The sequence below is a fragment of the Seriola dumerili genome, unplaced genomic scaffold, assembly GCF_002260705.1.
Source record: "Seriola dumerili isolate Sdu_G_001 unplaced genomic scaffold, Sdu_1.0 BDQW01001298.1, whole genome shotgun sequence".
NCBI classification, from domain to species: Eukaryota; Metazoa; Chordata; class Actinopteri; order Carangiformes; family Carangidae; genus Seriola; species Seriola dumerili.
The window spans coordinates 10,972-30,945 of NW_019175553.1; the positions used below are offsets into that span (position 1 = coordinate 10,972).

At 42.0% G+C, this 19,974-nt stretch overlaps 1 protein-coding gene across 2 annotated transcripts; it reads right to left on the reverse strand.

Annotated features, from left to right (window-relative positions):
- Window positions 1–5,295: 5,295 nt before the first annotated feature.
- LOC111238289 (V-set domain-containing T-cell activation inhibitor 1-like) lies at window positions 5,296–18,895 on the reverse strand. 2 transcript variants are annotated; one of them, XM_022767718.1, is made up of 8 exons: window positions 18,812–18,895; window positions 15,384–15,655; window positions 10,247–10,597; window positions 9,281–9,565; window positions 8,868–9,194; window positions 7,920–8,027; window positions 7,116–7,178; window positions 5,296–6,708 (listed from the first exon to the last, which is right to left on the reverse strand). In XM_022767718.1, the coding sequence occupies exons 2-8, from the start codon at window positions 15,451–15,453 to the stop codon at window positions 6,611–6,613; spliced, it is 1,302 nt and encodes a 433-aa protein (XP_022623439.1). In that variant the 5' UTR covers window positions 15,454–15,655; window positions 18,812–18,895; the 3' UTR covers window positions 5,296–6,610. The 2 variants fall into 2 exon arrangements, with proteins under 2 accessions (XP_022623439.1, XP_022623441.1); XM_022767720.1 differs by lacking the exon at window positions 18,812–18,895 and adding an exon at window positions 18,622–18,711.
- Between the last annotated feature and the right edge of the window lie 1,079 nt (window positions 18,896–19,974).

Consider the following 19,974-nt stretch of genomic DNA (forward strand, 5'->3'; position numbering starts at 1 on the left):
TTGCGTTTCGACTGGTAAGTAAAACAGCTGTTAATGCTAATGTTAGCTATGTAGCGATAGCAAAACTTACAAATAACTCCTTTTAAGAGAGTTTCATGTTTTCACATCATACATTTAATTAAACTCCCCAATTACAAACTATATTTCAACTGAGGGAAATTTACTTACAATTGTGTTTCAGCATTGTTTGACTCTCTTCTATTGTTTCTCTGTTGACAGGAGAGACATTCTGAAGGCAAAAACAACATCATCAATACAAACGAAAAACAAGAAATTAATTAAAAAGTGTGGGAAGAACATAATTTTACCTTTTATCCTTTCAAAGTACAGTACAAGAACAACTACTACTGCGAGTCCTAGTCCTATGACCAAAATGCCTCCAACCACTCCACCTGCAATGCTTCCATCATGGGTTGACTTCTCTGAAATAGAAAGAGTCAGTTACTTGAACTTTCCCATGATGCCTCATGATGGTTTTCTCTGATGTTTAGATTGTTGCAGGTCATACAGATAATAACACTTCATGCTGCCTCACCTGGACTCTCCTCTATCCACAGAAAGGTGTTGGTTATCAGTGTCTCCTCAGCATCACTCAGTTCACAGGTGTATATTCCCTCATGATGTGGAGATAAGTTCTGCAGCATGAGGCTGCCTGACTCTGACACATTTTTCACCTGCTGCCTCCAGCCCTCTGAGACTGAGGAGGAGACGTCAGCTCTGGTCTGGGTCAGGATGATCTGACTGTGGTTGTATTTCCACACGAGGCCTGTTAGAGGTTTGGTGTGTGAGGCCTTGCAGGAGAGTGTTGTTTCAGTGTGTGAAATATTGATGGAAGCTGAAATAAAAAAAGAAAAGAAAAGGGATAACATAATATTTAGCTGCAGCTCCGGCTCCAGATTCAAATAAGAAATTCTGAACATTTTCTATTATCAGAATAACTGATCTAGAGGACGGTGCATCCTTGTCATGATGAATAAAGTCCCAGAGTGAGTTCTTACTTGTTTTAAACAAAGTGGCTCTCCTCTTGTTTCCGCCAGAACTGATGCTGCAGCTGTAGCTCAGATCAGAGTCGCTGTCTGAAACTGTCAGAGAGCTACTGATGTTGTAGAGCAGCTGCTCAGTCTTCTGGACTGTGGGTTTGTTCGGGACATTCACAGTGGATGGAGGGCTGGTGGACCAGGTGAGCTCAGGTTTAGGGAAGATCCCCTCTGAGCTGCAGGTGATCCTGTTTCCCACCTGCTGGAGGTCGACTTTACCAACTGGAGCTGCAAAGAATAGATGATTCACTTTAGGAAAAATGTTTTTAAAGTCGTTATTGACGGTGCTGTCTTTGATGCTCAGTCCTGACGATCAAACAGTAATGAGGCATCTTTCCATGAACTTTCTGTTTCCTTTTTTGAGAATGGAGAATAATAAAGTTACGCCTCCTGTAAAACCCTCAGGTGCTCCGGGTTTTTAATACTTGGTTTTTATAATTGATTGACATTTGCACCATCAAAGCCTTTAGATAGAAATAATCTATCACTCCTTCAAATATGTTAATTAGTAAACTGAGGCAATTAAGTAGTTGCATTAAGCCCATAAATCAGTAGGAAAATTGCACTTGAACTTCGGTCTTTCGACGTTCGCCCAATACAGATCCCTTCTATTACTTTTTATAAGACGCACCTGTATCTTAGTTCACAAGTTTACAAGCTAAATGGAAAGAGGTTAAAACATTCCTGTTGTTCTGGCGTCACATTATGTTGGTGGAGCTTTCTGTCTGTTCAGTAACGGAGGCTGTTTCTATGTGCATTTCATATATGTTATAAACTTATATCGTCGTATATCTAGAGGATGTATATATATATATGATAATAATGACCTCTTATAGGAGACATATATGACAACACTCATGATTTAGGGACATATTTGTCATATATCACGTTTCTGTTTGGAGTTTTAGCAACAGTGGAACAAGGGAACCAATATCGTGCTTTTTTTCCACACAGTAAATTTGAAAGTGTGAAAGCTGGTTTGTTGTGCACGTGTTCTTATCTTCACTGGGTGACCTTGCAGGACTATGAGGCCTTTCTCCTCGGGAGTGAAACGTTATCAGCCAGGTGTCTGTGTGCTGTGTCTGAGGCAGCTCAACACACTTTCTGCATTTTCCACCACTTTAACAAAACGTCACCGTAAAACTGTAAAAGAAAAGAGGAGGTTTTACTTTACATGTGTTCCCTGCTCTGTAGTTTTTGTGAAGGTCAAATTCACTGACCTGAAAGGGTTTTTGAAGTTTTTAAGGGTTTGTTACAGCACTAACACTTGTCTTAAGCCCTTAAGTGTGTGGTCACATGTCACTGAGTGAGTAGCCAGCTTGTAACGTAACACCTGACTCACGCAGCAGGAGATAACGGCATGGAGACGTGCTGTTGGAGCCCTGCTTGGTATCAAGGGCCGACCTGAGACCAAGTCGTGTTTTGAACTACTCTGATTGGACCAACACAAGTATTGGGAAGGTTTTAGTGTGTGTAGCTCTCAGAAATGTTGTGGCTTCTAACTCAAATGTTGTGGTTTGGATTTTAGTTTTTCGCTCCCACACTGCTCTTCATTCTGCCTTATTGTTCTGTTTGATGCAAACTGAGCACCACAAGACGTGCACGCATTGAAGCAAAACACACTCCAATAGAGAGAGTAGTGAGAGTTTGTGTTTTCTCTGTCTACTGTTTGTTTTTCGTACCTTCTACTTTCAGGTTGATGAATAACTCCTGGTTGCCAGACAAGGTGCTGGTGTAGCACTTGTATCTCCCCTGGTCCTGAAGCTTCGCCCCTGTCAGCTGGAGTGAGGCGTTTCCTCTGGAGATCTGGTGCTTGAACAGCGACGTCCTGCCTCTGTAGCGCTGGTCCTGGCGAGCGAGCTGGTCTCGGTTGTGGTAGAAGGAGTGGACAGGAGGGTTTCCTGCTGTCACCAGAATCCAGTGGACGACCGCTTCCGTGCCAGGCGGGAAAGGGCACGGTAAGATGCAGCTCTCCGTGAAAACGCAATGCACCTCAGCATCTGCACGACAGGTAAAGACACGAGCACTAAGGTTCATCTCAGGCCTCTTTAAAAGCTGAAACATCCGCATGGACGAAGGAACGCCACCTTCAGCTAAACCTCTCTAACACTGAACTCCTTGTCGATATCAACTTTTAAAATCGCCTCTTCATCCCGTACCCTAATATCTGTCTCCATGTTGGCATCACCATCCCTCCAACACCCTCACATGTCTAACTAACACTTCTTTACTCCTTTAACTTGATCTCCTTGCACTGATAGACGTAGCACTTAGCACTTACAACAAGGTTTCCTACCGCACTGAAGCTTTAGTGACGTCCCTCACTTTGGATAAAAGGCGTCTTTTATTTTCATTTGACCAGTTCTTTCAATAAAAATATTCAGTAATGCAGCTTTAAAATATGGAGGGAACTGACACTGACATTCTTTCTTTTTCTTATCGTTCAATAACAAGGAAATCCTGTTTGTCACTAGGAATTCAAAAGAAAAACGAAAGCATTCATTGTTCTGGAAGGTGAAATGTGCCCCGGCTGGTTCTGTGAGATTCCGACTGAGAGCAAGATCTTCATGACAGATTCATTCGTTTTATTTTTTATATTTTTTATCATCAATGAAAATTTCCTTTGTCCCCTTTTTTTTTTAAATAAATAAACAGTCGATCAAGGTTCAATGTGATACAAAAAAAAGTGTTTGGTTTGGCTTGTTGTACTATGAACTGTTGAAAGTATCTAGGTTAAGTATCACACACACACCCACACAACTCTATGTCGTTAAAGTAAAACTCCTCAGTTCACGTCTGGAAATCCTACAAATAACAACAAAACTGAAAATAGATTGATCCCATCAAATGTCATTTTGAAAACGACCGTGTACAGCGTAATAAGTTTAGACATAATCTGTGATTTATGTGTTGACATAAATAAGATCCGAGGCTTTACTCACCACCTCTGGTAAAAGTCCACAGGAAGTTCAGGACCACCCACACCAGTGACACCCTGACCACAACCATTTTCTTGTTGTATTTCAAGACGAATTCTGTAAATCCACAAGAGGTAACTCATCAAACTGCAGCACCTTCAACCACATAGAAGGAATGACTGACTGCGGGGTGTGACTAATTTTAGCTCTGAATCCTTGTGCCTGACGAATCAGATGATAGAATGAATACTGTTGCAGATTAACCAGTTTGAAGGACAAAGTTCAGGCGTAGTATCAAGGTGCACAGTCCACATATACCTGTTTTCACAAACTGAAACTTAAAAACCAGCCGTCAGGACTTCTCTAACTTTGTGATGTCACAAAGTATTAATGCCAGCTTTGGTATTAATAGATGGAAACGTCTGCTCAGGGTTTATTTTAAAGGCGTTAGAGCGGCTGCATCATTAGCATTGCTGGGAGTCATATTCAGCAGGTTATTATTACAAGAGACAGCAGGTCAGGAGAAGACCCGTCTTATTTGTTGCATTTCATTATCATTATTATTATTATTATTATTGTTATTGTTATTATTATCATTATTATTATTATTATTATTGTTATTATTATTATTATTATTATTATATAATACTTTGACTTAATGACAGTGGCGCAGGACTCTTCAATGAAGAAAACTTATCCTTCTCCACAGGAAACTCAGAGACACATTAACCACCTTTTCTTTTTTCTTTTTAAACACATTTATTTGTAAATGAAGAGCCAGTCTGAACCACTTTGCATTGTTTGAATCCTAAATGGAGGAGCTGACCTACACCTCTGTATACGGAGGCAGCGGATTTGAAAGATTAGAGATAAGAAGAGATTTTCCCTCCTTACAAGAGTGTTTAACACCTTAGTTCACCTTTCAGTTTCTTTTGTTCTGGACTCTTAATGTGACCTCCACCCTCGAGTCCGACCTTTATTTACTCTGTTACTAACTCTTCAGACATGTGTCTTGGTGACTTGTGATTAGTTAGTCACTGTTTAAAGAGCAACAACACACAAATTTAAGGACATTTATACACCAGACATCAGAGATAATATCATCCTTGGAAACGTTGTGTCTCATGTGTGTGTGTTCACGTTTGACCCATGACTCGGGGTGGGGGGGGGGGGGGTTGCTATTATTTGCACAAAATGGGGAAATTGTGACGCACGTGATGAGTGTTTTGCCGGACACGTCTTCCTGCTTCACAAACTTTGACGCTGAAACCTTTAACTTTTTCCTTCAGATTAAAAGCAAACAGAGACACACACACACACACACACACAGGCTGAGGAGGTACAGTGATTAGTCTTTTTAATGGCATTACATTAATTATGACACATTTGTGACAGAGGTTGGGTATATTTCATGAACGGTGTGTCAGCGATCAAAGATCAACTATTCTGCTGTTGATTATTGATTTCTCATCAGTGTTTAACAGCAGGTTAAAGTTTTACTTCCTACGCCAAAATAAAAGTCTGTGGGGTTTGTTTTTTTTCAGTCACAATCGGTTCACAGTCACATTTTTTAATTCCCAGAGGGAGTTTGACCTTAGTTAGACCGCAGTTATTTTAACTTCAGTGACTGAAGGTGGAAATCCAGCAGGGCATTGTGGGTAGCAGACAGTAGAGAATGTGAGGTCAGTCCAACAGCAGAAGCCTGAAACCCAAAGTGTCCCAGGGGTAGTCAAGAGAAAAGACTTCACCTTCAAACATCATAAAAATTCATCATAAAGTTCAAAAACTTTGTTTCAGTCGCTCAGAACGTTCTTCTAATTTATTCTTCCCTTCATTTTGAAAAATTTTGTTCCAGAAACTAAATCAGGAAACATTAGTCCCTTACAGAACCTGTGACAGATATTACAAATATCCTCCCCCAGTGAACTCACCCTGTGACTGAAGTCATGGTCACACCAGGAACTAAAATTTCACAATAAATTAAATTCATTTCAGTGGAATCCCCACGGGAGTAGATCCGCTCACTGGGGTTGAGTTGAGTCTAAAAATGGGGGAAGCTGTTCCCCCCTTTTCTTTTCTTTTTTTCCCCACATCTGTCGGAGTTAATTTTGTGATTTAATTGTTCCCATAGCGACTGACACAATTAGACAGTAGTGAACAAAAAGTCGCCAGGGGAAAATAGTAGTAGAAGTACAGCCCCCCTGAGGAGGGACTTCCTGGGACTTAGACCCTCCTTCCCCTGGTAGAAACGCAGCTGAAGTTCCTCAGTTCCTAAAAGGTTCATTGGAAAGTTTAGACTCAGCAGGAAAAGCGCCTTCAAGCGTCTCGAAGCAAAGGCCGCAGATTCCTAGCGACGTTGTCTGGGGTTCACAAACCCTTCATGAAAACATCGAGCGTCCGTTCTACACGTCGGCGTGAAAAACAGCAGTTCATCAGGGTTTCCTGTAAGAATCCGAAGAGCCCAAGACGAGTGACACCAAAACATGGCAGAGTAGTCATTTGAAAGTCTTTCGTATAATTCAGTAAAAACAAAAAGAAGAAAAGAAACGTGTTTCTAAGACGTTCTTAGTTCCTTTTCAGTGTGTAGCTGTGCGTGTGTGTTTTTGTTAGTTGTGTGTTAGTTCAGGTGTGTGGCCCGGCTGTTTCTGTCTGTCCTCAGGTCGTCTGAGAGCCGGCGTGGAGGCCGGACTGTCCGTTCGTGCCGCCGACACCCAGAGTGCTGCTCTCGTTCAGGTTACCGTCCCCCGTCGAGTCTGAGAGGAAGAGAACGGTGGAGAAATGATAAACAAAGGTCTGATTTTTGTGCGACTCGGTGCTTTAAGGTGTTAAAATTAAACTATTACTTATGATACATGACATAACAATAATCAATACAGTTTAAAATGTCCTTAAAGCTGCTTACAGCTACATTAAAGTGTGTTGTGTCCATATACTTCTTATAAACGAAGAACAGGAAGATTTAAATGAGAGAAAATTGAAAATATAAGATTAACGTTGAGTTTCTGCATATAAATCAGTCTTTCAGTGAATATTGTAAATGTTTTAGAGGGGTTGTTGCTTCACCTGTCTGAGTGTCGTGGCAACAGGCTGTTATTTTAAAGTGACTCTCTGGCTCCATCTAGTGTTCGATTCATGTCACATTTTATTTCTGATCACAAACCTTTCACCAGGTGCAGCTCCGTCACCTCCTCGGGGTCGTTCCTCGGCTTCCTCCCAATGCTTCCTGCAGCGAGATGACAGAGACGCAAATGAAAGTGAATCCTAAATATTATTATTTATGGCTTTTCTTGCTGCTTATTGAACCGTGCACGTCTGCTTCTCCCTCTGCCTACATTTCCTATAATGCATCTGAACGTCGGTGGGAAAACCAGGCGTGACCCGGATCTAATTCGTTGTAACTGGAGCGACTGCTGTGGGTGTGTAGAAACAGAGTCTGAGGATAATCTTATTTGCACATTTCTTTCCGCAATTATCATATTAGTAATTAATGAAGGCAAAAGGCGGAACTATGTGCAATAACACAATTACACCTATTTATAGATACAGAATTTGGATATTAAGACATAATGAATGGCGTCCAGAGTTTCATCATGTCTTATCACTGATCAGTGTAACACAATGAGACTCTCAGCTTTTTAATACTTCATGTTGACACAACTGAAAAGACCCTGGTCCCGTTCAGTGGGTCGTTCCTGTTCTGTAATAAAGTTTATTCTGCACAAAACACCATAGATTTTATATGATTTATCCTCTAAGCCAGCGGTTCCAGAGGTTGCATCATGTCTTCTACCAAAACCAAAAGTGTTTGAACTATTCTCATGACAAAAAAAATTAAAACTCTTATATATAAAAGCTATTTCAGTTGGAGCCTGATGTGTGTGGATGCAGATGTTTTTGCTGTAATCTCGTGTGTCTCGTGCGTGACGTCTTCGGTTCAGTCAAGCTGTCATCTGTCCGTCTTTACCTTTCATCTTCAGGTAGCCCAGCATTCCCGCCAGAGCGAGAACCAGCCCCATGACCACCAGGCCCACGATCCACCAATGAGACGGCCCCTCTGATGTGATTTTCTCACCTGCACACAGGTAACAAATACACACACTTTTTAAATATGTGCAACACTAAACAATAAACTTTTTTGATTTTATTTGTATCTTTCCATATACTGTCATTTCATATATATATATATATATATATATATATATCTTTTATTATTATTCTATGTGTTTAGTGTTCCAGCTGTTTTTATACTTCGACCATCAGTTGAAGTTTAACTTCATTTTGCTCTTTAAACAGTGAAACTTCAGCCTTTCCACATTCTCCTGACGAGCGCCCTCTTGTGGTTTGTTTGAATAATGACAGTCGTCTCTGTGTCATTGCTGCAGCCTCGTACTGAGCCGCTCTGGGTGGATGGTTTCTGGTTTACAAGGTTTCTGGTTTTGACCGCAACAGAAAAACAACAGCATGGGTAATTTATTCAAAAACCTAGCGACACTAAAACCTAATCTCTCACACTAAGCCTTCTTTTAGATTTTTTTTTTTTTAATGATACTTGTAAATGTTTTTACTTCAGTTTAATTTGATTAATTCTTCTTTGTTTTCTTTGTCGTCTTGTCTTAATATCTTGCCTGCTACAATAGAAGTTAAATAAAAAGACAAATAAAAAAGTAAGAAGAGGAAGATGTGGGACATTTCATCATCTGAACCCTGAACTGGCTTTAAGACTGACAGAGCACCAAATGTGTATTAATCCTCTGCTGAAAATAGTCCCTAACAGATGCACTGTTTCCTCCTCTTGGAGTAATATTTGTTAAATTATAGGAATAATAAAAACATAGAATAACACCAGATGTATCCCCTGACGTGTCCGAGTGTTGATCTTATCTTCTGACTGTGTTTGTGTTTGTGACCTCACCAACAGGGCCGTCGATGGTGAGGTCGGTGCGCTCGGTGTGCGTGTTGTGCGGCATGGAGAAGATGCAGGTGTAGCTGCCCGTGTGCTCCGAGTGCTTTGGGTCCATGAGTCGCAGAGAGCCGTCTCCAAACGGGACCCTGAAGCCGTCCAGCTCCACGTGCTTGTCCCACGGAGGCGAGGGGATGCTGTCCCCCGACTGACTGTCGTAGGTGAGGATGTGGGAGGGGTCCTCGCCGTTGAAGAAGCTCCACTCCAGGGAGGGGTTGTTGAGGTAAGAAGGGGAGGAGCAGGGGATGGTCAGATCTGTCCCTTGAGTTCCTCTTATTTCTACAAGAGGGGGGGGTAGAAATGTTTGAACCCACCGAGGACCATCAAGTGTGTCAACACGTAAAAACCACCAGCGTCGTAATTACCTCGTTCCCTGAGCGAGGCGGTCCAGGTCGGGTTGCCGTAGGGGGTTGTGACTCTACAGATGTAGATGAGGTTAGACTGTCCGTTCAGTAACTTGAGGCGGCTGTCGACCGTGTACAGTCCGTGTTTGTCGGCCAGCATGCGCGTGACCGGTCGCAGGTCCTCGAAGGTGGCCGGCTCGGTCGTCCAGGTCACACGAGGAGCCGGGAAGACGTTACGGACGGTACACTTCATCTCCTCGTAGCCACTCAGCCTCGACAGCTCCAGAGACAAGCCTCTAATGGGTGCTGAAAAACACACACACGCACGCACGCACACACACACACACACACACACACACACACACACACACACACATAAACACTCACAGCAAATGCTCAAATGTTTCCCAGCAGCCCCTGATGATAGACTCCAAATGCCAGCGCCCAATTTAGCCTGGTAGTGATATCATTCTTATGCAGATAACATTAGATCCCTGTTCACACAATATGGCACCACCACACACAGTTCTTACAGAAAACACTGTCCCCTTCCTCTTTAAAAAGCAAACTCACAAACTGAGAGGTTTAAACAGTCAGTTCTTTCATGTCACGTTCACTATAACACAACTGCAAAGTAACTGCACCTGTCGGATAAATGTGGTGTAACAGGCCACACTCGCAAATATTTCTTTATCCCGCTATCTCAAGATAACAAATATCGTCATCCCGAGATATTATCTGGAGAAAGCGTTTTTTTTTTGTTACCTCTGATAATATCTCGTTATCTCGAGATAATGAAAAGTAATTTACTCCTGGTAATATCTCGTTTCCAGTTTGTTATCTTGAGGTAATGGGATATGGGAATGCAATAAAACTATGAATTATAAAGACTCTTGCGCAGCCACTGAAAATGAAGTAATTAAATAAATATAAATTTTATGCTTTAAAGGAAAATTCTTCTATTTATCAGTTTGCTTCTGAACTCACCTTCCACCTTCAAGATCACTTTTGCGTTGTGTTCTCCGTTAGACGTGCGAACGTGACACCTGTACGTGCCTCTGTCCTTGAGGCCACTCCCTCTGAGGATCAGCGTGGCGTTGCCGCGGGATACCAGGTGCGGGAAGACGGATGCGCGCCCACCGAGCTGCTTCGGGTCAGAGTGCTCTTCGCTGCTGCTGCTGTCGCCGTCGCCTTCGCCGTCGTCATCTTCGTCGTCGTCCCGCTCAAACTTGTAGACGACCACGTCCTGTCTGAACCACTCGATGGTCTCCTCGCTGCCGGGCTGGAAGCTGCAGGGGAGCACGCACTCCTCCGAGACGAAGCACGTCACGGTGACGTCTGAAAACATGACACAAGGCGAGATCACACTGAGGACGATGATGGTTTTCTCTGGCGTTAAGTCAGACTATGAACCATTATACTGGGCAGTGCCTGTTAAATAATTGACAAATAGATAGACAACTGGACTTCACAACTGCTTCAAAGGTAGGGAGCTGTCCCAATAAATAAAGCTCAATGTAAAGCTTTCTCATCTTTCTTCTCTGTGTCTGATAACTTCTTCGTCTTTGTCCATTCGTGGCTAATTGTGGGAGTGGAAATGAGGCTTGTTCACATTTTCCCCAGATTTGTAAAGTGGAACCATGCGTACATAGTTTTACACAGACTTTTACGCATCTGGCCCCCAGATTTGCAAACAACCAATTGACCGAAATCCATTTCATACAGCGGTGCACGCTCTGCAAGGAAGTTGTTGAGAGTGGGCATCAAACTCGCAGTTTTCCGAGCCTGAGAAAGCTGCTGATCAGATATCAACACCAAGGTGCTGATACCTAATAACCCTTGTGTTGTGGAGTTGTTTCCCTCAGTTAGTTCAGATTACATTCGAACAAACAACTCTGCAGTTTTCTCAGAAGAAACCTGTTATTTTGTTTTCCGTGACATTGTTCCCACCTGGTCAAACAAGCCCCAGGTAAAGGAAGAAGAGCGAGTCATTGTGGGACGAACAACGTGCCAGAGGCCTTTTGAATTATCAGCACAATAAAAAGCAGTGGACGGTAAATATTTGACAAAGAGACTGTGCAGAAAAATCCTAAACAAATCCTCCTACTGCGATTCGTCAGGTTTTAGAAAGTGCAGCTCGCCTGTAAGAGATTCTTTAGACATGTTTTACCCATAAATGTGAGATCACACTCACTAAATTAAATGTGCACTTCATTATTACTCTCTAATCTGAAACAGGGGCCTGGCACAATGAACTCATGTGATGTTGCTGCAGGGGGAGAATTTCTGCATATTCACCCTCAAGTTCCTTTTATTGCTCCACATCCAGGGTGGAGGTGGGTTATTCATCAGGGCAGTAATGTTGACACGGCATGAAAAAACACAAGTGAGGAAATCAAACCTTATTGTTGGGAAACACAAACAGCTCCATGGCTTTACGATTCGACCAGTGTGGATGACGGTTTGATTCTTGTGTCATGGTGGGAAATTAACTTTTTATGCCCCGACAACCAGAGGCGGCCATATTGTTTTCGGGTCGTCCGTCCATCGATACGTAACGTACGTCCCACACTCGTGAACAGGATATCTCAGTAACACCTTGACGGAACTTCTTCAAATTTGTCAGAGACATTCACTTGGACTCTAGGATGAAGTGATTAGAGTTTGGTGGTCAAAGGTCGAAGGTCAAGGTCGCTGTGACCTCACAAAACACATTTTTGGCTCTAACTCACAAATTCATACGCTAATTATGACACAATTTAACCATATTTAATCAATAAGGACAACACAAAGTGATGCCATTCAATAACCACAGGGTCAAAGGTCAACTACACTGTGACATCATAATGTTCTGGCCATTATTCAGTGCTGTCACTTAGGAAGGAGAGATTGCGACCATATATCCTCTAACAGCTTATTTGGGACGATTTTCAGCAGCGAATGAATCCATATTCAGTGCTGCAGTGATTATTTTGTTGGGAGCAGGATGGTGTGTGTGGGACTGAGTCAAAATAAACCACAGTGTGTGTGTTCATGGCGATGAAGGAACATGTCATCCAGTGCCAGTGTGACTCAGCCATGTTTTTTTAATAGTTTCTGTAAACGGTGGAGCGCTGCGGCTCAGAGGAATCGGATGCATCAGGCTTTAAATGTTAGAAGGAGACATTTTATTGTTGCTTTTGGATTTTTTATGGACAATAAAAAAAAAAAAAGAATAGAATAAAGTCAGAACTATTATTTATGTTAAAATCTTCTAGTTTGGTTTTCTAGTTTCAAGATTTCCTACCTGCAACCTCTGGTGACCTTTGACTCATGACAACAAGTTTTTACCACCTGTGGAAAAGGCAGAACACCTGCTCTGACATCACTAACCGGGGCGTGGAGCGGGTGCAACATGCCTCTTATAATCCCACAGATCGCTGTGTTTGAACGAACCCAACCAACGAGATCATTCCTGCCTCCGCACAAACTCTGAGCCCCAGAAATGTTTGTAAAGCTCGGCTCTGAATTCCCTACACCGCCTCGGAAAACCACTTCATAACCCCGCTCAGTTCATCCACCCACCCACCACCACCTCCACCCATCCTCCTGTTCCTCCGACAGGTTCAGTCAGGGAAGACGTCGGGTTCATCCCTCAAAGTGTCAAGATTGTGATTCCTTTTGTCTTAGTGTGTGCTGCACATGCACACCTACGTGTTCGCGAGTGCGTGACAGCTGCGGCTTGTCAACTGACGACTGACTGGAGGGATTAATAGTTACTTTATCAGCTTCCCCTCCTCTCTTGTTGTAAAAATCAGTGTCGACAGCAGCGGAGCAGTGACTCAAGACTGTCTGACTCACACCTGTAACACGCAGCTGACCTGTTTACCTGCCTGACAGCCATCCAGTGACGTGGAGGTGTCACAGACGGCTCCCGTCTCGCAGCGCTGTGACATTTGGTGCCCTTGTGTAAAGTGTTGTGGTTTACTGAGCAAACACATTCTCTTGAAGGTGGCCCCTCCAACGTGCGAGGCATTAACATCAACATGCCTTGATTGAATAAGATAAAACACTCAAGTCCTTTAACTGATACCTGAGCAGATGAATACTTTGAAATGAGATTACATCTCTGTGATCGCTCTCTTGTATTTCCCACTGAGGAAGTGTTTTCGTGTTTGTCAAGCGTTTCGCTTTGAAGCCGTGTGTCGGCAAACTACAAACAGTAGTTTTCATATTGTGTTTGTCGTGTCCGTTCATGAGCATTTTCTGGAGCTTTCAACCACACAACACAGTCTTTCATTAGATGGACTTCGGTTAATTGTCATGATGAGCAACGTTAGCTTCAGAAACAGCTGGTAAGTACACCTTTATTTATTCTAATATATTTTTGGGGGTTGTTTTGTTTTGGTTTTCTTGTCTGCACACGCGGTTGCTTCTGTTTTAAATATTTAAACTCAGATTCATTACTTTTGGAGTCTCATGATCTTAATGAACTTCTAATATTTGCATAATGACAGTGAATGCAAATGCACATTAATTTGAATTTGCTTGTGGTTAAAATGTTGGATGAAACGTATCTCTAGTGTTGTGTAATCGTGTTTCTTTAGAACTTAATTTTTCATCATTTCTGTTTTTTTGTGGTGATATTTTTCTCACCATCTTTCTTGCTGAGATCTAGAAACGACACCGTTGGGTAACAGTGATGAAACACAAGGACGATCAGACGACCACACGCGGTTTGCAAAGAAACTGTCAGTGTTACCATGGAGACTGGGACAAGATAACGAGGGTGAAAATGTCAATTAGAGTTTTCACCATCAGCTTCCTCAGCTGGAGCCTTCTGTATCTGCAGGTGAACAAAGCTGCTTCTGGATGGATGTTCGGTTTAACATTAAAATATCTGCTACAGTTCAATCACAACCTGGGAAAATACCAATCCACTTACTAGCTTTTTCCCCCCGAGGCTTTTAACCATATCTCATGGTCTTCAGTGGTTATAATGTGATTAAAGCTGTCTGTCTGTTTTTACACCACAATTAGTGGGTATGAGCAGGTTTTTGACCAGTGGAAAAGAGGCGTAGGTCACATGATGCCAGAAGTGGAAAGTACATCTAATGAAATACTCTACTGAAGTGCGACTTTGAAGTACTTTTAGTAGTTTTTTTTGTTTTTTTTTAAATGTTTACCTGACTAAAGTTACCATGGTTACTTTACAGATGAAACCCGTCATTATTTTTGTCTCGTTTGATGTATTGTTGTAAATGAAAATGCACATAAAGTCGTTAAAAGTTGCTCCATCAATAATAATAAATCAATCATGAAATATCAAATATCTAATGATATGAATCCATAACTGTGAGTACTTTTATTTAACAGAAGCTTTTACTTGTAATGGGAGTGTTTTTAAATCATGGTATTGATAACTATAATCAAACTCCCTCGTAAAAGCTGTGCAATGCAGTTGAAAGCTCTGGAAAAAGCCCTTGAGGCGACCATGAGTTCATCTCTTCTGTTTGTGTTTTGACTCATTAAGTCTGTTTTAAACGTGTATCCTGACAGGAAGTTACAGAGAATCGGTGATTCAGCTTTTTCAGACGTGCAGGGCTGCACGGCACATTTCAGTTCCCGCGTTAACACCCCTCCCTGCACGGACCCATGTGTCTTCACTAAACTATGAATCCGGCCTCGTCGTTTCTTCGTAATTTCTAAATGAATTCGCTTAGATTAGAGCGTCTCCGTCCACACGTGTTATTGATAAAGCTGTCGAGTCAAATATTATCTCAGATGTGAGGAATGAGGATCGGAGCTGTGAAAACTGAGACCAGACCAGGTTTTCCCTCCACTCCTGCTGCTCTGTCACTTGCTGTGGTCGCAGGATTTTTTCCATCCTGACGTCAGAATTTAATTCGGGGGGGGGGGGGGTTTCTATGTGCCAATCTGACTAATTCTGGAAACTTCTCTATTGCAAAAAGAAAAAGAAAAAAACCTTGCAATGTTACAACTATAAGATTCACTTTTTTTCTTTTGTATTTTCTTCCCAGACTGATTCTGTGTATCAGGTTCTGCAGAGAAACCTTCGGTCTGTTCGTCGCTGTGAGCGTTTCCCTGCCGACGGTTCAGGGACAAAGAGGCGTTTGTGTCCTACCTGGCGTTTTGTCCTGTGTTGCAAAGCTGATCCAGAGGAGGAAACAGGCCCAGGTGTGTATCGCTGACATGATTTCCTTTCAGCTAGACGCATCTAAAACACACACACACACACACACACACACACATACACACACACACACACTCGCACACACACTTGGATGATGCAGCCAGGCCTTCAGTCCATGCCTCTTCCACCGTGGCGATTTCAACCGAGACTTTCCAGCCTTTTTCTTTTTTTTATGCTGTGGCAGGTTTTTTCCTTGGATCTCTCTGGGTGGTTTGGCATCACACACACACACACACACACACACACACACACACAGATACAGGGAAAAAAGAGAGAGAAAAAGCATGATTAGAGACACATTCCTGATGATATGGACACAGGAAGGTAAAAGAGTGTGAAACGTGACGGAACATGTGCAGCTTTCTGAGGAAAATTCAGGTTTGATCCTTTGATGAGCGCGGAGGATTTGGCTGCCTTCACCCTCGAACCTTTTTCATCGTCATTTCAAAATAAAAGCGAGATTTGCAGCTGGAGCCCTGCAAGGCCTTTCATCCCCGCACAACTTCTGTTTCTCTTTTCCTCTCCGTCGTTTCTTCTCCTTCTCCACATTCAGCCCTTTTTTCCTTTTATCTCTCGAGTGGACTCTCGAGCGAAAAGGAAGAGGATGCATCTGCCCGTTACGCACAATAAAACCCTCAAACGTTATCTTGACACTATCTTCACGGTCTGAAACAAACACAGGTGAAGTCGGTGCTGCACATCAAAGAGTGGTGAGGAAACGTGAGGGTTCCTGCCGCTGATAAAGCGCTCACTCTCTGTCGCTCTGATTTAAAGGCGAGGGGAGTTTCCTCGCGCTCGTTTGAAGCGCGCAGAGCGGGTGACATGAGGAGAGGGGTGAGGACGCTCTCTCTCGCTCAAGTGTTGTGGCGTTCGCTGGGCGGAGGCGAGGCGTGCGGCGGGTGTCATTGTCCACAGTCCGGACGTGTTTATGTCGCATCCTTCCTGCATTAGAGCTGAAGACAATGACTTCTTCATGTCTTATAGAGTACAGAAGCACACATCATCTCATATATACAGCTGATGGCTTCCTGTTGGCAGGAGAAGAAGGGCCTCAGCTGGATTCCCTCCCAATCATCCCTCTCTGTAGCTGAGCAGAAGTGAGGCAACGGTTGAGGGATGACTAAAGACTTTTGTCTTCACTTGAAGCCTGAAAAAAAACAAAAAAAAACGACTTTCTCTCCATTTCCTTAAAGATCTGCAGCGAAACCTTTTCCATGCAGCTGCAGACTCTTCAGGTAAATTTGCAAGATCCTGCAGAAAAACCAACAAATGATTCTAATTCCAGATGAGTTAAATTTTAACAGAGGGAACGTTTCCTGGCTGCTGCAGAAAGACACGAGCTGAAGCCACATCAGGACACCAAGACACTGAAGAATAGAATAAATAAAACACACAAAATACAAGATTTGTGCAGAAACATTCGCTCTGCAGCTGCTAAAACATCCAGCTCAGACTCTGTATCTTATCCTGTATTATGATACATATCTTTCAGACATTAAAAAGAACCGTTTGACCTCAGCTGCTTTACATTAACATGAGTGTAGCTGCAAGTAACAGGAAGAGAAGAATATAAAATATGAGGAAAATTCAACAACATTTGTGCAGGAACACACTGACTGTGCTGCCTTCAGTTAAACAGGTTATTCCTGTATTAAAAACACTTTTATTAATGTTTTGAAGATTTTAACAAAAGCTTTTTTCACCTAATTTAAACTCATTGTGTTTTATGTTAAAAGTGATACGACACGCTCCTTCACTAAACTGTGCTGCCTCTAAAACACACTGCAGTGTATCGTAGTGTTCCTGTATTCTGTGTCACCGTTATTAGATATTAACTTTTATTAGACACTGACGATAACTCTCTGACCTCAGGTGAGGTTTCATCTTATCTGCTCAGAGTGTTTCCATTAATAATAACATGTACAGACGTGTGTGTTGAACAAGATAAAAAATGTAATTTAATGCCACTAATCAATGAAAATCTGCAGAAACACACGACATTAAGACACTAATGAGAACTCTTTTACATCAGGTGCAGATCAAGTGAATCTTAAACTGTGTGTCCTCACAGCAACAGTAAGCAACATGTATAAATAAATACAATAAATTCAGTCGTTCTTCTGCCTCCAAAACACACAGTTACTATTTTTAGCATCTTATTAAAACTTTATTGAGGTTATTAAAAACACTAACAACGGCGCTCTGATCTCAGCTGCTCCCCCACGTCATCTTCAACTCTCTGTGCTTTACATTACAATTTAAAATTCACACACTGATAATTCATCAATGAAAATGTGCAGAGACACACACACACACACACTCACACACACACACACACACACACACACACACACACACACACACACACACACTCACACACACACACACACACACACACACACACACACACACACACAGACACACACACACTCACTCTGCTGCCTCTAAAACACCCTCTTCATTTATAACCAGAATCAGCTGGAGTTACTGCGTGTCTGTGTCGCAACATTAAAACTTGGATTACATTATATATATATATATGTATATGTATGTATATGTACAGTATATATATGTATATACAGAACTCCTGTTACTCTCAAATAACATATGTTTATGTGCAAAATGAACTGTTTCATCATCATCATCATTTACCAGACAGATTTCTGATTTCATATATAAAATCAGAAATAAATATAAACTGATTTCTTAATAATATATAATGATGATTCTTGCTGTTGAAACCTTTGACCTCAGGTGAACTCTCAGCTGATCCCGAAAACAGCAGCAACAGTTTCATCACAGACCCCACTCGTGTTTATCCGCACAATCTGAGCTCGTCTTGTAAAGCACTTTGTAACTGCACTTTAAATGGTGCTATTTAAATAAAGCTTATTATTATTATTATTATTATTTAAATGTGTGTCTAATCAGCTGATTATTTTCTGTGCAGTTCAGATCTCAGCACAGAGTTAATTGCTCCTTTTAAAAGTGATAAATGAGCTTCTTTTAGCAGCTAACACAAAACAAATCATGTTTCCCGAGCAGCATCTAATTAAAGATTATTATTATTGTTGTTAATATGTAGAAGAAACAGTGGTTTTAGCTTCCTGTAGAAAAGGTAATATATGTATTAACTAAAGTAGAGGAAAGAGGGTATGTTTGTACTCACAGAAATTCCTTGACATCAGCTGTAAAACCTCTTGATAACTACAAAGAGTCAACTTTTATAGACCTGTGATATCATGCAGAGAAATGAAATCACTGCCATGTGCCGGAGGTTTCCTGAGAAATCTGTGTGGAAGCTGAGAAAACACACACACACACACACGCACACACACACATTAAGAAAACAAACTTACAGTGACTCAGCTGGAGCTTTGGTTCAGATGAAATCCAGGAGAAAGAGGAAGAAGTGAAGAGTGTGCTGCCTCCTGAGACTGAGTGTTAGCTTGACTGGATCAACAGGTTATTTAGAGAATAGGCAGCACACACACTCTCTCTCTCTCTCTCTCCCACACACACATTTCACGAAGGGGAGGGTCACATACACACCCTCTGAATGGGCGGGGTTTGGATGTGATTGGCAGAGTCATAAACACACTCACACACACACACACACACACACACACACACACACACACACACACAGAAGCACACATGGACACATACATGACCCTCGGTGAGAGTCGATGTTTCCTCTGCAGCAGCAGCAAATGTCAGTGGGGTTTGTTTTCAGAGCGAGGAGCTGTTTTAGTTCATGCTGTGTTCAACGTGCTATGTGCTATATGTCAAACAGGCCACAGAGAAGCTGTGAAACACCTGCTCACACACAGACACACACACACACACTTACACACACCACAGTGCAGCACTTTGCTTCTTTCCACTGCTTTCCTCTGAAACGTGAGCTCACATGTAGAAAATCAACGAAAACAAGTTCCTCTTAGTCGTCATTAACTTTTACTTGATCCGGGAAGTTGCAGTGAAAACACGTCGTTTCTCTGAACCACACTTAACTCACATCCTCACCTGGAGGCTGGATACCAGTACAACCAGTCTGATCCTCAGCAGCTGGAGGCTGACAGCGGGAACACGTCGCCTGCGTTGTGTGTGCGTCGCGTTGTGTGTGCGTCGCGTTGTGTGTGTATGACGGCTGCCATCACCAAGAAGCACAATCAGCACAATGTCTTATTTTTTAATGATTTATTGTTGTATTAATTATTTTTATCTCATTTTACACTAATGTTTTTAATGTTTTTCATTTTAGATCAATGTTTTTATGTTCTGTCTTTTCTTTTCACGTGAGGCACTTGCTGCAGGTCATTTCTTGTATGAAAGCTGCTATACAAATAAAGCTTATTATTATCATTATTATTATAATCTCTCTACATAGAGTTTGCAGGCTACTTCAGTGTTGGATTTCTATTCATTATTGATTAATTTATGATTTATTTTTGACAGAAAATGTCACTGTCTCCACATGCAGCAGCTAAATGGTTAAAAGACCACATCTGTGACACAT

Excerpts from the sequence above, each read along its gene's own strand:
- LOC111238289 (XM_022767718.1), bottom strand. The coding sequence starts at position 15,453 with ATGTCAGCGATACACACCTGGGCCTGTTTCCTCCTCTGGATCAGCTTT. Across the intron at positions 10,598-15,383 it reads AACACAGGACAAAACGCCAG|ACGTCACCGTGACGTGCTTC; the intron begins GTAGGACACAAA and ends TCATGTTTTCAG. Across the intron at positions 6,709-7,115 it reads GGAGCTGCACCTGGTGAAAG|ACTCGACGGGGGACGGTAAC; the intron begins GTTTGTGATCAG and ends TCTTCCTCTCAG.